The 16,919-nt window shown below is 39.7% G+C and overlaps 1 protein-coding gene across 3 annotated transcripts in view; it reads left to right on the top strand.

The window, feature by feature from the left end:
* Positions 1–16,919, top strand: part of PHF2 (PHD finger protein 2) — a 223,977-nt gene that overhangs the window by 156,095 nt on the left and 50,963 nt on the right. For all 3 annotated transcript variants that reach the window (XM_063426922.1, XM_063426921.1, XM_063426923.1), the window contains exons 14-17: positions 514–629; positions 6,061–6,239; positions 6,664–6,728; positions 10,834–10,991. In XM_063426922.1, coding sequence (XP_063282992.1) covers positions 514–629; positions 6,061–6,239; positions 6,664–6,728; positions 10,834–10,991 — 518 coding nt within the window. The remainder of the gene's footprint in view (positions 1–513; positions 630–6,060; positions 6,240–6,663; positions 6,729–10,833; positions 10,992–16,919) is intronic.

Here is a 16,919-nt window from a genome sequence, read left to right on the forward strand (position 1 = left end):
GGGGAACCAGTCCAGGATATTCCTGGCATTGTGACCCCTACAGCGAACTGTAGTGATTATGATGCTTGGACTAACCATACTCTTTATTTAGTCATCGTACAGTGGCTTGATTCATTACCATTACATTTATTTGGGGCATTTGCATTTGAATCTTATGCCATCCCTTCCTCCACCTACCTTTTCCCCTCTCTCTTTCCTTCTAGCTTTGGGTTTTCTTACTAAATTACATATAAATAAATATGCACATAGAACTTGTATTTGCTCATGTTTGTAATGTCTTTGGTTTTTAGCATACTCATGTTATGAAACTTCTTATTTTTGTTATACTTTTGAGTTTCAATGTCTTACTTTAGGATATCAATAAAAAATATTACAAAAAAGACTGGAAGGCACTTTTAACCCGGAATGTCCCTTTATAGTTCATCCTTCTATGAGCTGGAATGTCTTTTCAGGATCTTTGTATATTCTGTACATTATTTTGTTTCTAAATCTGCCATAATACTACTTTTTCAGAACAGCAAACCCGATTCTTTATTAAAAATGGAAGAAGAGCACAGAGTACAAAAGACTCCATTTTCTGCAAATAAGGACAATAAATTCAAATTCTCTTTCAACAAAAAGCCATTTGGGTAAGGGGAACATGCATAACATGTCTTGTCATAATTCATAATTTAGTTTTTTTATTACTGTGAAATGTGATGGGGGTGGCATTATAGGATATCTATTTATATACAAATATTAACAAAACCCAACATTCCAAAATTTAGGAATATTGGAATGAAAAAGACTCTAGACAATTGCAATAAAGAGAAAATATACAACTTTTACAGCTGAATGAACTGGGACGTCAGTAATAAAAATAAAAACTTTTAAAATACAGGATGGATTAGGCCATCCTTTTAAAGTGTCACATGGGTATTCACAGAGTACTCCTTACAATTGTTCTAATGAGTTAACGTTGAAATAATAGACTTTAATAAATTGGCAAGGACAAACCTTGGTGTAAGTCTGCTAATTTCCAGTCTCTAGTAGAAACCTGAAATGTAACACATTAATGTTAAAAATAAAAGTTTAAAGATAACCTCAGGGACGTTAACTTTGTTGACTGCACCTGTGTGAACAAATTGTCACCGCTCCAATCAGAATTGTAAAAACAGTTTGGTTATTAAGTGGTGGATGCAATAAAAGTAGATTTGTGTTTTGTTTTTTATTTTAATTTTTTTCCTTTTGCACAATTTAGTTTTAACTTTAATTATATGGGTATTGGGGTTGTTGAAATTCCTATCTTGATTTGCCGCATGTTATCAGTGCGCTACTACTTTATGGAATTTATATGTATATTTGCAGATTTTCCTAACATTGTAAGTTTGTTTTTACAGTTTACTTCACTAGCTCAGAAACCTTGCAATCTAGTTTGTTAACCTGTTCCTCAGTTTCTTAAACCGCAGGGCTGCTTCTGTGAATATACAGCAACAGAAAATTCTAGGTGTGCCACTGAAGTGCTCAAGCATGTGCGCGTGTGTAACATTAAGTTGAACTGACTTTGAGATATAGTTTGTTATAGAGTTTGTGTATTTTTCTTTAAGGATTAGACTGCCCTCGTATCAGATTTATCACTACATTTCTAACTAAATGTAGGAAAGCAATGTCTGAACTTTGCATTGCAGCATCTTGTGAGATGCATTTCTGTAACCCTTGAGATGTAGCTTGCAAAATTCTGCAGTATCAAACTTGGACAGCCTTATTATAGAACTGGTGAAATAGCAGGATATTGAAAGATTGGAATGTTCACGGAATATTTCTAAACTTAATTTAATATTATAGCTCTGTGACTTAGCTCATGCTAATGAGCCATATTGCTGGTTTTCTGGACGTAAAAACAGAAAAGCAAATATAGGCCATATGTAAAATGCCAAGTAATTGTTTCTGCCTACTGGCTCGAATTTTTACGGATCTATTAAACACCCAAATGTTGCACACTGAAGACTAGTAGTTACACTTGGTAAAGAGGTAATCTAGTCTATCTTAACTCCGCCTCATGTAGTATATTGTGTAACATAACGTGCTATTGTGCAGGCCCATCATAGTTATGGCATTGAGAACTGCTTAATGGCAATAAAACCTTAAATCAGCCAACCTCAAAATCTTTCTAATTGTCTAGAGGTATGAATCTGCCACCGCAAGTATCTGTTTTGTTTTGTTTAAAGGTTTTCATAGTCACTATATTACTGTCACTGGTGTCTTTTAAATAAAGTTAAGCTGTGAGACAGCTGTTTTCTAAGATATTGGAATATATGGAAAATTCTGTAAGACCAGCTTTATGTAACACAAAAAAATTAAAAAATCTTATTCCACAAAAAAAAAAAAAAAAAAATTTAATCCACCCTGGAGAATAATACAGTAAGAAGGATGGGAATCAGACATACCAAGGTGCCCTTACCATGAATTCTTCAAAGTGATAACTTGAGATGGGATTAGAGAGAGAAGTTGGACTCTGTAGAAAATCCTATATCCAGATATCCTATATAGTAATAGAAAGAAAATTAATTATGAGGATGGATAATTCAAGTTGCTAAACCAGAGTACACATCCTACCTCCCCAAATATCACTGTGTAGTAATACAGAGGCTCTCGACCCAACAGTTGTTTATTAGCAGACTTATACCAAGGTTTGTCCTTGCCAATTCATTAGAGTCTATTATTTTAATTAACGTTAACTCATTAGGGGAACAATTATAGGGAGTACACCCATGTGAAACTTTAAAAGGGTATAATCACCTAATCTGTCCTGTATTTTATCCATATTTAATTTGTTTTACTGTTGTATTAAGTTCCAGTTTATTCAGCTATAATAACGCTATTGATTCTTCTATTTTATTTTTTGTAATTGTGTAGTGATTGGCATGTTGGATTTTGTAAATATTTGTATTTGAATTGTGGGTTATCCCCAGCACACAAGTCCTTTTAACAAGACGCCTGGTCCCTTATCGGGTGACTGTTTTTCTTTTTTTTTATTGATATACTTTATTGAAGCATAACTAAACATATATGTTCAGAATAAATCAACTTTCATTTACAGTTAACAAAAAAAATAAAAAAAACACATTATAAGAAACACTGTTTAATTAAAAGAATTGCACATTTTAAAACCTAAAGAGTTGGATGATTTTTTTCAGTTTCTGTTATTTTGACAAAAATGCAATTGCTTTAATTCTTTGCAATTACCAGTTTCCTCTTAAAATGTTATGTAAATATGATAAAATTTCAAGTGTATGAAAATTAATTTCCTCAGATTGTCAGTCACAATAAAAACGACAGCACACAAAACCAGCAACAGATGCCTTATGCATTGGGTTTACAAACACTACAGTGGAAGCGATCTCATGGTAAAATAAGATATATTGGGTATTATTTTTTTTATTTTTTTATTTTTGTATTCAATTCACAGGCATGAGATTTCAGGACATGTAAACATTTGTTGTACACGGAGACATGTACGTTTCAATAAGATAAAACTGCTATCTGTGCCACCTACTATGAACTGAAATGAAATGAACTTAAATGTGTTTATATTCTGAGTGATAGTAAAGGATAAACATCAGAGACTACCTCCCGTGTAGTCATATGCCAGTTGGGCCCCGCTAGGCAAGGGGGTATAAATCTCCAAACTTTGCTATTGTGTTAAAGGTATGCTTAGGAATGGGAGAACTTGGCTTGTGGTGTTAGCTCTTTTCAGAGCCAATTAGGTAGGTGGGGGGGGGGTGGGGGTAACTTAAGTGGTTGATAACCACTCTTCGAACTGAGAGGAAGATTAATACGTGTAACTATTCAACTGTGCCTAAACTAAAGTAAATCTTAGAGTGTAAATTCAGGGTGATCTTAAGCAGGTATTTCTGCCGTGTAAGTCAGGTGGTGCTTGCTGCATACGAGTCCGGTGTGGACTTTCTTGGCACAAACGGGATAGTAGTCGCAGGGTCCCAGTTATGTGTTGTGAGGCTCAGGATGTCTAGCAGCTTTGTGGCTTCCCCGAGGTCCTGTAACAATTATTTCTCTTCTCCCTTGCAAGCCATAAGTGTGCGTTCCTTCCTCCATCGGTACTGTATATTGTGTGTCGTCTGAGGAGGGAAGTGAAGGGTAGTAGCGACCTTTGCCATGCTAGGGTATTTCCTGAGAGGTCTTGGAAGAATGTGAGTGACATAGACTCGAATTTGTAGGGAGTGCGGTCCTTTATGGCTGCCATGACTGTGTCTTTATCCCTTACATTCTGGAAGCGAACCACCAGGTCCCTGGATGCTGCTTTGGGCATGCGGAAGAATCCTTCCAGCCCCACTGTCTTCCTGTGTCTCTGGAGGAGTAGTGTTTGGAATAAGCACCTTAATAGGTGCAGTAGTTCCATTGCTGGGTTATCCTCCCTAACACCCTGTACCTTAACGTTGGTACTTGCGCCTCATGTCTTCCAGTGCAGCAAAGCAGCGGTCGTGTCTCTCAGCCTGGTGCTGCAGCTCCATCACAGTTTGCTGGAGTGTAGCCAGCTGCTGGGCTTGGTCGCTCGGAGTGGTCTCCAGGACTCCCATCCGACCTGTCAGGCCTTGTATATCTGTGCGGATGTTTGCTATGTCCTTTAGGATTGTTGTTTGAAGGTCCGCCAGAAGTGCCTTCAGGACTGATGTGGTGACCGGATCAGAGTCTGGGCGGGCCGGTGCCGGTGTTCTTTTCACCGGAATTTCATCCACCTCTTCGTCGGAGTAAAAATCATCCGACATGTCCGATTAGACCTCAGGGTAAGCGGCCATTTTGGGCCCTGTCGCGCCATTTGCCTGCCTGAATATTTTTTGTCGATGTTTAGGCTCACAATGGGACAGAAAAAAAAAATTAAGTGGACAAGCCAAGAGCTTGTCCACTTCATTTTTTTTGTTTTCTGTCCCATTGTGAGTTGCTCGTTGAAGGTGAGTCCTGCTGTTCTTTTGGGTCGGGATTTGGTCCTCCCAGATGAGTAATTTTCTCTTAAAGTCCGGAGCTCTCATTAAATGCATCTGCTCAGCCCGGTTGTTCGGCTCTGCCCCCAAAATGATTTTTTTTTTTTTAATAATACAAATATTATCATAGTTATTTGCTTGTAAATGATTACTGCTTTTTATATGAACAATGTGTTGTTCGATTTCACTTTGTAAAACTTAGAATGTTTGAGATTTAAGCATTTGTTTTTATAACTGCACTGTATCCAGTTTCTCCTCGGTCAGACCCAAGACCTAATGGTCAGTAATAATTAGTATGCAGAATAATTAATAGAATGTCATTTCCTACAACTTCTGCACCAGCCCAAGCTTCAAGAAGATTAATGACAAAAGTTTGATTTAGAACAGTAGCACCACGCTTGACTTCATGATAAAAAAAAAAAAGTCCCATGTGCCTCAGTGACGGCGCAGTACATCAGTTCATGAATTCTATGCCAGGCTGATTACAATTATTAATTCCAGCAGCAATAATGGTGAACACTTTGTTCCCAATCTTTTTCAGGACTAATTTTAAAATGTCCAGAAATGGTTATCTTTACCTTTATCCTGTTTTCCCACATCTTGTTTCTTATTTCTCCTGCATCTTACTACCTGCATCAAAATCTGCTTCCTTTCCTTTTTAGAACATATAAATGACATGCAATCTTTGGGTGTTATATATATATTAACGTGGCAAATAAACATAATTTTGGTGAGAGTGACATAGCATTTTTAGCTTTTCTGCTGTGTTTTCTAATTGTTGCTTCATTGCTTTTAATATAGATTTTTTGAGAGACTGCGCATCACTCCACATGCTGTCTTTCCAATTATAGCAAGCAGTGCCTGTAATAATGCTCCAGTTATCTGTATAGTGTATCAGGATATAATTCAAATCAAGCCTCCCACTTCTAGAGATCAACAGAATAGAGAACTGTTGAGTGCAACATATCTTGACCTTTTTGGTTTACATTGAACTCTTTTGTTACATTGAGCTTGGATTCTGTTGTGTTTTATTATCACAGTGCTCCAAACAAACCTCTCTAACTTTTTTTTTTTTAAATACCAGGACCAAGGGAATCAAGTCTCAGAATAGCCCAAGTATTTTTGGATCCCTACAGAATTTTAAAGAAGACAAAACCAAGCCGATCAGAGATGAATATGAATATGTGTCAGATGAGGGAGAGCTAAAAATTGACGAGTTCCCCATCAGAAGAAAGAAATTGACTCCAAAGCGAGACCTGTCATGTAAGATATTTTCCTTGGCTGGAGTGTATTCAGCCAAGGGGTCTCTACAATAAACTAATGGGGGTCTACAAATCTAAGTCATAAACATATCCATGTGCATGTCCAAGGCAGGTATAGACACAAAGAGGTTCCTAGACTAGCTCACTGTCAGTAACAGACAATTTGAGTACAATCAGGTAATTAAGGTCTGGAACAAGGAAGAAAAGATAATACATGTAAATTAAGGCAGGTGGTAAGGTTGGGGAGTGTAATCATTAAGATACAGGGAGCATAGGAAAAGGAAACTAAAGGAGAAAAAAAGCATAGCTGGACTGCTTTTAGATTAGTGCGGTATGATTTTTAGGTTATAAATATAATAGTCAGATAATGTGATCAGAGTCTGTGCTCTAAAGATAATTTACATATCTAAATTGATTTCTTCCAGTTGTATCAGACACTCCTCAGCCTCTCCCAGCGAAGAAAGCCAAAGTTCAAGAGAAGAAGTATAAGGTAAATTCTTGATCCTCTATACGCCATGCGCTAATGGTCAGATCATATGAGCAATCTATAATATTCGGGGAACCTGATTTCCTAAACAGGAGAGATTTTACTTATTTTGGTTTATGTGTTCCGTGGATGATACATGAGACCCGTGGCGTACATACAGGGGTCGCAGGCGTCGTAGCTGCAACTGGGCCTGTCACTCCAGGGGGCCCGGCCGCCCTGCAGACCCCTGCGACCGGGTGCCCGCTGCCATGTGTTGCTGCCCTGGCCCGCGCGGTAAAACCGCCGGGGCCGCACATGAAGGGGCCCATCGGGTGGCCCATGCTGTTAGGGCCATCCAATGGCTATGGATTTCCAGGAGGCCCGGTCAGCACTGCGGTGCTTTAACAGTGTGATCGGGCCCCTGAAATGACATCAGACGCTGGGAGAAAGTGATTGCCCCGGTCACTCCTCCCAGCTATCAAACAGAGCCATGTGGGAAGAAGAGAGGAGGCAGTCAGAGTGGGAACTCTGACTCCCATCAGGCTGAGCCACCACTGGACCCCAGGGAAGTCAACCTCCTGCATCAAAAAGGAGGGTGACTAAAATATTTTGTATAAGTGTGTATAAATGTTTCTCTGTTTGTGTGTGTGTGTATGTCTGTGCATGTGTTTGTATGTGTGTGTCTGTATACATATGTCTCTGTGTATGTATGTGTGTGTGTTTGTATGTATGTGTGTACAGTGGCGTACATACAGGGGTCGCAGCTGCGGCCGGGCAATTCACTCCAGGGGGCCCGGCCACCCTGCGGACCCCTGCAACAGGGTGCCTGACGCCATGTGTTGCGGGCCGACCTGCGCGGTGTATCCACCAGGGGGATCAGTTTTCGCACTAGGGCCCCTGAGCCTTAATTCTGCTTATCCAATCTGCTTCTGCTGACTGCTGTCATGAAATATCTTTTTTGTTATTAAATTGTATCATGTAGAATAAAGTATTTGGTGCTGTATTGTGTCTGCTGTATTTTAGTATTTTCTGTTTATGTGACACTGATCTTTGGCACTTGTCGAGATAATATTTTTGTTTGCCAACGTAGTTACAAACAGCACATGTAACTATGTCTACTGTTTGATTTAAAATAAATTAGGTTCAGGCACTCAGAATTGCTGCAGGGAAGCAGGTTTATTGAAACAAAAACTGCAATGTTTTGGCCTACACCGAGGCCTTTATCAAGCTTGATTTAAAGTCTCCTACATCTAGCCAATATTTAGTGGAATATTTTTATTATTAATATCATCATTAAATTATAGATCCAAATATTCTGCAGCATGTTACAATTTAAATATGCGGATGAAACAGAAATCAACCAGGATACAAAAATATTTAGCAGTGCTAAATAGAATCAAGAAGTTTTTGAGATCCCTGGTCAAACAAGCTTATGGTCTATAAAAATAAACCGTCAAAAAGAACTCCTGAATTTTCCTCTTTTGTTGCAAATGCCTGATATCACAGCAGTTTTGTCCTCTTCCATCAGTACCTGTGCAAGGTCTTTTTACATGGTTTTATTTGCAAGTTTGCCTAGATTTCCAACATTACACATGCACATGTCTAACAATTGCTCATTGAAATAAATACTGTAAACACATTCCTGTGCAATGTAGCTTTTAAACAAAAGAAAAAAAAAGACACTGGTGAGAGCTGTTTGAAAGTTAAAAATACCATCTACTCAATTAAAGGAGAACTATCACTTCCCAGGATTTTGATTTAAGTTTACTTATCCATATATTTAATCAATATTTATTTGTGAGTTTGAAAATAAAATAAATGTAGAAATCCACAGCTCTTTAATCTGCAACTGAGAGCGTCCATCTTATCTCCTATCAGTTTTTGTTATAAGCTCTGTCCTTTGCACCTGACAGTCAGCATGGAGAAAGTCTAAAGAGAAGAGGAGACATTAAATATTGGTTTATTTTTTTTACTGGCATCTATAAAGCGCCAACACATTCCGCAGCGCTGTACAATTACTGGAGGACATACAGTATACACAGACAAATACAAAAGATAAAGAGGGACCTGCCGTGAGCGGAGATCTAACTCTTGAAGCTCGTTTATACAAAATGCTTAGTTAGATAGCCCATGAGCTTACAATCTAAAGGATATAATGCAGATTTGACACAAGAGGTAGCAGGGAGAATTTGGAGGTGAGGGCTAAAGGAAGTTAACAGAGACTAGAAACTATTATTGCACTGCCACTTTATATACCATCTGCACTATCTTGTATTTTTTTATATTTTATGACATGTACTGTATACCTCCTCATTTGCTTTACATCACTGCTATGCTACGACATGCTACGACATCTATGCTATGCTACGACATCACTGCTATTATTGCACTGCCACTTTATATACCATCTGCACTATCTTGTATTTTTTTGTATTTTTTTACATGTACTGTATACTGCATTATTGAACGGAATAACGTTTGGTAAGGCATATATGTGTTTGAGCGCTCCACTTATAGGTGTAGGTCTTTGTCACTTACACCGCACTATAATTTACATATCTGTTTTAGTGGAATTTAGGATATCTCCACACAAGTGTATAGAGCTGCCTGTAAATCATTTCTCACTTTCTAAGCTCTTTGTTACACACATTCCTCCGTAAAAAGAGGTAACCTGTGATTGGAATGAGGAGGTAATTGAGTCTCTCAAAAAGCATGCTAAAAATCTTGTAGGAACCTGGTGGATGGGAGTGAAGTGCTTACAGAAAATGGATAAAATCAGTATTGCTTGGTTCTGGGTGTGTAATGTGAGGCCTAAGGAAATGAGATAGAGATTAAACCGTTATATGAAGGTATTTATGGCTAGGAGGTACAGAGGATTGAGAGAGAGGGGGTGGGTAGAGGAAACCTGTTGTATACCATTGAAAAGTTTAAAAAGCAAATTCTGTCACCCAAAATATTAATAGCTAGCTATGTATACATGAAATATTGATAAAAAAAAACATTCTATGACAATAATAATAATTAAAAAAGACTGCATGCATAGAAAATCACAGTGGCAAACTACAGGTATAAATGGTAACAATGAATAGAAGTAACAATGTTATATACAACATGTTATAGTAACAAATGAAAATATGGTAACAAAATAGGAATAAATAAAATGGATTCTCTTCCAAGCTTCAGTCAGTACCTGAAAGTTGCAGGGAGATAAAAAAAAAATGGACACATTCAGTAATGTTTGGTTCTGAGTATGTGAAGGGAAGTGACTGTATTACTTCTATTCATTTGCTGTGTTTGCCCTGGCTTTGCCTTATCTGATCTGGATTATCATGTACTTTGCTAATTGTTTGAATAAGTTTAAAAGAGAGTGAAGCATCCCATGAAACAAAAAATATTAACATAAGTTATAGATCATTTTTAATGTTTTATTCAATGTTGTAAATTGAGATACAACTGTTCTCCTTTACAGGAACACTATGGGGTTAGAAATAAAAATGTTAAAAACACTATTTAGCTACCTGACCCCAACTTGCCTCCCTTAAAATAAGTAGAAAACGTAAATTAATTCCAGCATCGCATGAATCAGCTGGCCCTAGAATAGACTTTTGCCCAATATTTTATTTACACAGTCCCCCAAATCCTTCCTGTTTAGAATCAGAAGGATGTCCAAGGAATCCTTGGTAAGCACTTCCCTTCCTGATCCCCCCTCATACCCTGTAAAAAGTCACCCCAGAGAAAGGACTTCAGTTATTACCACCCTTCCTGCCCATCTCTCTAGCTCCCCTCTGAATAACAGACTGAAATGGGCAAGCCCTATGTTTGACCATGTAACTATCCAAAATACCATGAAACCTGTTCAAGTGTATTTTATTGCAGTACAAGCTAACAGTATAATGACATTCACAGTTAAAATGCTATGCTGAACTTGAAAAATGAAAATAATTATTTCCCATTATTTACCATACTTTTTAAAATTGTATTCTTATTAAATTATGTTTCATATAACAATATTTGATGTGAAATGAAAGCCCTGTTTCTCCTGCCCCCATATTCTTAGTTTCTATGTTAGTGCCTGTCTTACAATTGTGAAGATATATAACTCAAGTCTGTCCTCTCTGTGGTTTTCTAGAGCGATGACTCTTCTGATGAAGGTTCTCTGCACATTGACACAGAAGCTAAACCCCCACGCAATTCCAAAGTCAAGAAGGATAGTGGGAGTTCAGCAGGGATTTTAGACCTCTTACAAGCAAGCAAAGAAGTTGGTGGATTGGATTATAATGCAAATAGGTAAGCAACCCTTAAAATTTTGCAAAACTATTCTATGCTGATGCCAGTAGCATGAAGCAGAATGTATATACTGGCCAACAATTATTTACTGTCTACACATACTACAATAGAACAATGGAAATGTAACATTTAAAGGGACACTATAGTCACCAGAACAGCTTATTGAATTTGTTCTGTTGCGTAGAATCATTACCTTCAGGCTTTTTGCTGTAAACACTGTCTTTTCAGAGAAAATGCAGTGTTTACATTACAGCCTAGTAATAACTTCACTGGCCACTCCTCAGATGGCTGTTAGAGATCCTTCCTGGGTCATGGCTGCCTAAAATGCATCCAAACATTCAGTGTCTCCTCCCTCTGCATGCAGACACTGAACTTTCCTCATAGAGATTCATTGATTCAATGAAATGCTTTCATTATTTTACAATATATTATATATATGTAATATATGTATAATATATGAATTTTATTATTTTTATTTTTTTTACACTTTTTATGTGTCTGGGGGATGGCCTGACAGCTCAGACAGTTCCCGTGCTGGCAGCTCCATAGGCTGCTTTTGCGGCAATGTGATCATGGTGATCACGCGGTGGACGTAGCTGCTGCAGGAGGACTGCTGGGGTCTCAGGCATTCCCCCCCGACCAGGATCGCCGCGAGTCGCTGGTCCAGGTAAGTACATGGGTCCAATTTGGCGCGGACGTACCCAGTACGTTAAAGGTTGGGAAGGGGTTAAAGGGACACCCCACTGCCCAAATACAAAATACAGATAAATCACTGTTTAGTAGATCCACCAAAATTTTAAGTTTGCGTACATTTAATTATGCATTTTTTTTATTGAGGGTAAATCTAAAAACATCTTGCAAAACCTGCAGTTCTGTTGTCTGCAGCCCTTGCAAGCCCTCCCTTTCTAACCTCTTCCATATTTTCTGTAGCTGTCCAATCACAGACTTCTAATGCAGCTCAATGAGAAGTCTTTGCAAGGCAGGTGCTCTGAGCAATTGCTACCTCTTGAGTTTAGCTCCACTGAGCTAAGGAAACCAGGAAGTAACCGGACCGGCTATTTGCCCTCAAAGCCAAGGGGTGTTATCAGGCTAATTCATAAAAGTGTAAATTTCTGCTGAAATATACACTTTTTGCACAATGAAAAAGAGAGGACACATTCTTAACATGTAAAAAGTGCTTTAGGGGTCTAGAATGTCCTTTTAAAGGTAGACTTCTCTCAGATTAATATGTCAATTTAATAGTGATAGGTTTTAGTATAATTTTCTTAAGATTATGATTTGGTATAGGTCTGTTTCATAATTACCACATAAATAAGCAGCAAACCATACAGCTCCAAAGTTGCATAGACCCTTCTCAAGACAAACAATGCAATTCAATGTCAAAATGAATTGTATAATTTTCGCTGTTTTTGTAAGTTATTGCCTCTATATGTTTTTCTAAAAGACATTTAATAATTTGAAAAGCTGATCCAAAAATATTAAATTGAGGCCATTATTGGGAAGCAGGTTTTATATTTTGATATGTCATTCTATCTAAAATTATACTGCTTGGTTTTATTACTTACTAATATGTTTAGAGCATTTTACTGGTACCATTTTGAGTTACTGTTCGGATATATTTATATATTTATATCCGTGTAATTTATACACAATTATTTCCAGTACCCAGAGACCAATTTTTAATATCTTGCTGTATATGTCTGTGATGTACTTAGGTAAATGAGGAAATAAAAAAGCATTTAAAATGGCAAAATAATATTTTTCAAGATTCAAGAAGTCGTGTTCTGGAGTGTAAACATTATGAAGCATGGAGTAGAAGTTTGATGGATCATTGTTTAAGCCTCTTGTTCCATTAGCTGTGCTTGATGGCATTCTCATCATACATTTTAAGTATTTGTAAGCAATATCAACACCATTATAAAGGTTATCTGTCAGGGTCTGTAAGAATAGCGCTTCTATACATCAAACATAAAACCCTAAACATAGCCAGTATCAGTGTAACTGGAGTACTCCTGCTTCCAATTTTAATGCAGTGTCCATTGAAATATACAATAAATAATTAAGATTTATGTTTGATGACTGTTGGATTGCTTCCATCTTGGCTGCCTGATAGTAATTGATATAAATGTTGCCCTTCTATACCAACAAACATAGGCCTTAATTTAATATTGTTGAATAAGCTTTTTTTTTTTTTAAAGATTCTTTATTTTAATTTTCGCAAATATTACATATATTGCGTGTAGACGGTGGGAATGCACTGTTAAAACTGTTCGGTACAGAAAAGAGAAGGGGGAAACAGGGGTAATACAGAGCAAATATATCGTTAGCAGAGTCACATTACATGGTAGTAGCATTATGTGGACATCTTGCCATAAGCAGTAAGCAGATAATAGATTTATATTATGCGAATACCATACTAGTTATGATAACAGTTGATGGCCTGGCATGGGAACATGCTGTTGAAAGGTGTGGTAAAGGTCGTCAAAAGTGTGGTTGCATGACACGCACAGGACCTCCTGTCTCAGGTTAGGGCATATTGAGTTCCATTCACCTGGTACTTGTGATATCTGCTCTAGGGATTCACTTAAGGCTCTTAGCGAGCCCACAGTGCCCAGTAGTTAGATGCTCATTCTGTACCTGTAAGGGTTATGGTTGGTAGCCCGGCTGGGTCGCACATTGCAGTTGAAGAGAATTAAATTCTTTGGGTACTGGCCAAGTGCGGATGTTCCCCATTCATCATTCATAGATGTGTAGTGGAGTCAAAACTAGTGTAGTTAAGCGTCACCGGTGTTGGTGGGTTAATGGGGGGGGTTGGGTGGGAGATGGGAAAAGTGGTGGAGTAGGGCGGGTGGTTTTGGGTTCGTTAGGGTCACATGGCCACGCTCCCGCGGCCCTCCTGGTATTAGGTAGGAGTTGGTAATTCAATGAGCCAAGGGTACCATATCTTGTCACAGTGTTTGGTTGTGTCATGAATAATAGCCGACATGCTGTCCATTTTCCTAGCATCTCCCATCTTTCTTTTTTTTGCGTAGTCTATAGTCGGGACTGTGGTTACGCCCCGGTGTGTAGCAGTGGATCTCCTGTTCGCTAAGGCTAGTTTTGCCAGTAACTAGTTTTGCCACTGTTGCCGTGGCCTCCCAGATGGCTGTCCAGTCCGTGGGGTTAGCAGGGGGGCCTAGAACCCTTTTCCAAGCTGAGACGTAAGACAGTGGTATGGTTTGGTAGGGAGTAGATCATAGAGATCTAACTTTTCTGTACAGGGTTTTAGATACATGTTTGTTCGAAAGCAGTGAGGGAGGTTTGTCCTGCTTTTTTATATTCTGTGGTATCTAGGAAATTTCTTATCTGGAGCCTTTCTACCTTTGGGAGAGCTGGAGTGGATCTTGTCCCTGACAGCTGCTGGGCTGGCTGGGCAGGCACGTTGCTGGCTCTGCTGACTCATGCTGGCTGGCTCTGCTGGGGCTGCTGGCGCTTAATGAAGGCGGCGAGGGAACCAAGCTCGTCTTGCTCGGCAACCTCGCGCACTGCTTAGTGATACCGGGGCCGGAGTGACAACATATTCCGGCAACACTGAAGGGTGCGTGAGAGAGCAATAAGAGGGCTTCCTTGTCGCCCGGCTAGAATATTAGTAGTTTAACACCTTGGGGGGTGCCTAATGTGGACTGCCCTAGGACACGAGGCAAACCAGACATTTGCCTGGGAGCTTGGAGTGGTGTTTTTTGGCGCCCCCCTGAAAGTGCCGCTCTAGGCAAATGCCTTGTTTGCCTTGTGGTAAATACAGCCCTGGCTCCAGGTCCATCCATCTTTTCAGCCCCACGGGGGTGTGTAGGGTTTGAATCTGAGCTAACTGTGCTGCATGAAAATAATGTAGAAAGTGTGGCAGGCCTAGTCCTCCCGCTCTGGTCGAACGGTATAGGTTATCTCTCCTTATTATGGCCCTTTTGTTGGCCCAAATAAATTGATCTATCTTGGTCTGTAACTGTTTGAAGTCTTTGACGGAGACCTGTACCGGCAGTGTCTGGAATAAATATAGGAATCTCGGTAAGAGATTCATTTTTATAGATGCCACTCTCCCTAGCCTTAATATAGAGTGTCCCTCCCAGGTGTTAAGGTCGGACTTCGCCTGTTTTAAGAGAGGGGCATAGTCTAGATCAGGGGTAGGCAACCTACGGCACTAGTGCCATGCACGGCACTCGAGGTGCCTTTGCACGGCACTCAAGGCTGCTAGAGCCAAACAGGCTCTGGCCTATCAGGAGTCCCAGTAAAACTTCAGATATCTGCTAGAGGTGGTGAAGGACAATCCTCAATTCATGCACTGCAGCACGTAGAGGAAGTGATCTCAGAGCACTTTATTCCAGCACTTGTGAATGTGAATCCACACTGGAGTAGAGCAGCCCGCAGCTGCTGTTGCAGCTCCTGTCTTTGACCTGTACCTGATCAGCCTGGTCCCCACTGGAACCCAGGGAAGCCACCCACACTGCTAGATATACACAGATATACACAGAAATGCAGAAAGACCCTCCCCTCATACAAATAATACGGACAGCCCACACACAAACATACACACAATCCCCACAAACGCAACACCACTAACAATCCACATACATACACACAACCCCACATGCAGCCTCTCACATGCTATACCCCAAACAGCCCCCACACATACACACACACACACAATTCCACAAGCTGCCCCCATACACAGCCCACATTCATACGTATCATACATGATACCACAATATACTTATGAACATATATAATATAATAGCTCATATACGCACAAATACAACGATACAAAGCAATTACAGTATAAATAACACAAGCAGAATACAGCAGCATACACAACTCAATTTAAAAAAAAAAAAAAAAAAAAAAAGGACCGGCACGCTACGGGACATCACAATCCTATATCGGCACAGTGCTGCTAAAAGGTTGCCTACCCCTGGTCTAGATTATATGTTTGGGAAACATCCGCAGGGAGGTTAGTGCTGAGATAGTGGATGTGTGTTATGTTATAATGGAATGAGTAAGTGGCTTGAAGTGAGGACATTGTGTCCTCGGGTATTTAAACCGGTAGTGCTTTAGTTTCGTCCAGATTTAGGCAGTAGCCTGAGACCTTCGAATAGTTGTCTAGGGCGCGTAATAATGGTGGGAGTGAGCGTGCCGGTTCCGTGAGGGTTAGGAGAAGGTCGTCGGTGTAGCCCACTACCTTGTATTCCTCCCTCTGGATGCGTATTCCCGCGATGTGAGGTTTAAAGGAGGGATTGCAGTGATAGTGCGAACAGTACAGGAGAAAGGGGACACCCCTGTCGCGTACCATTAAAAATGCGGAATGAGGGTAGGTGTGCATTCAAGATACGGAGTAGAGAACAAAGTCTTAAGCGCGTTGAGGAAGGCTTGAGGGAGTCGAAATTTGTGGAGGGTGCAAATTGGAAGGGCCATAAAAGGCGATCAAACGCCTTTTCAGCGTCCAGGGACAGGAAGAGTGTGGATATCTATCTGTTTGTCGCTACCCAGAGTAGGTCAAAGGTCCGTCTCGTGTTATTGTATGCCTGTCTGGATGGGATGAAACCTACTTGGTCCGGGTGATTGAATTTGGATTAGTAGGGGTTTAACCTGTCCGCGAGCAGTTTCGTGAAGCGTTTGATGTCAACGTTCAATAGGGAAATTGGACGGTAATGGCTCAGCTCTGTGTGGGGTTTATTAGGTTTAGAGAGGAGGCATATGTTTGTCTGAAGGCAAAGGTTTCCTTGAAGCATGGAATTAAAGAGATTGTAAAGGTGGGGGAGCAGTAGTGCGGGAAAGGTTTTGTAATATAACTCTGTGAATCCGTCAGGTCCCGGGCTCTTGTTGGGTTTGGTGGTTTTGATGGTTTTAGCTATTTCTTATATAGACGTGGGTTCACTCAGCTTAGTGATTGCCTCTAGG

The sequence above is a fragment of the Pelobates fuscus genome, chromosome 7 (assembly GCF_036172605.1).
Source record: "Pelobates fuscus isolate aPelFus1 chromosome 7, aPelFus1.pri, whole genome shotgun sequence".
Lineage (NCBI taxonomy): Eukaryota > Metazoa > Chordata > Amphibia > Anura > Pelobatidae > Pelobates > Pelobates fuscus.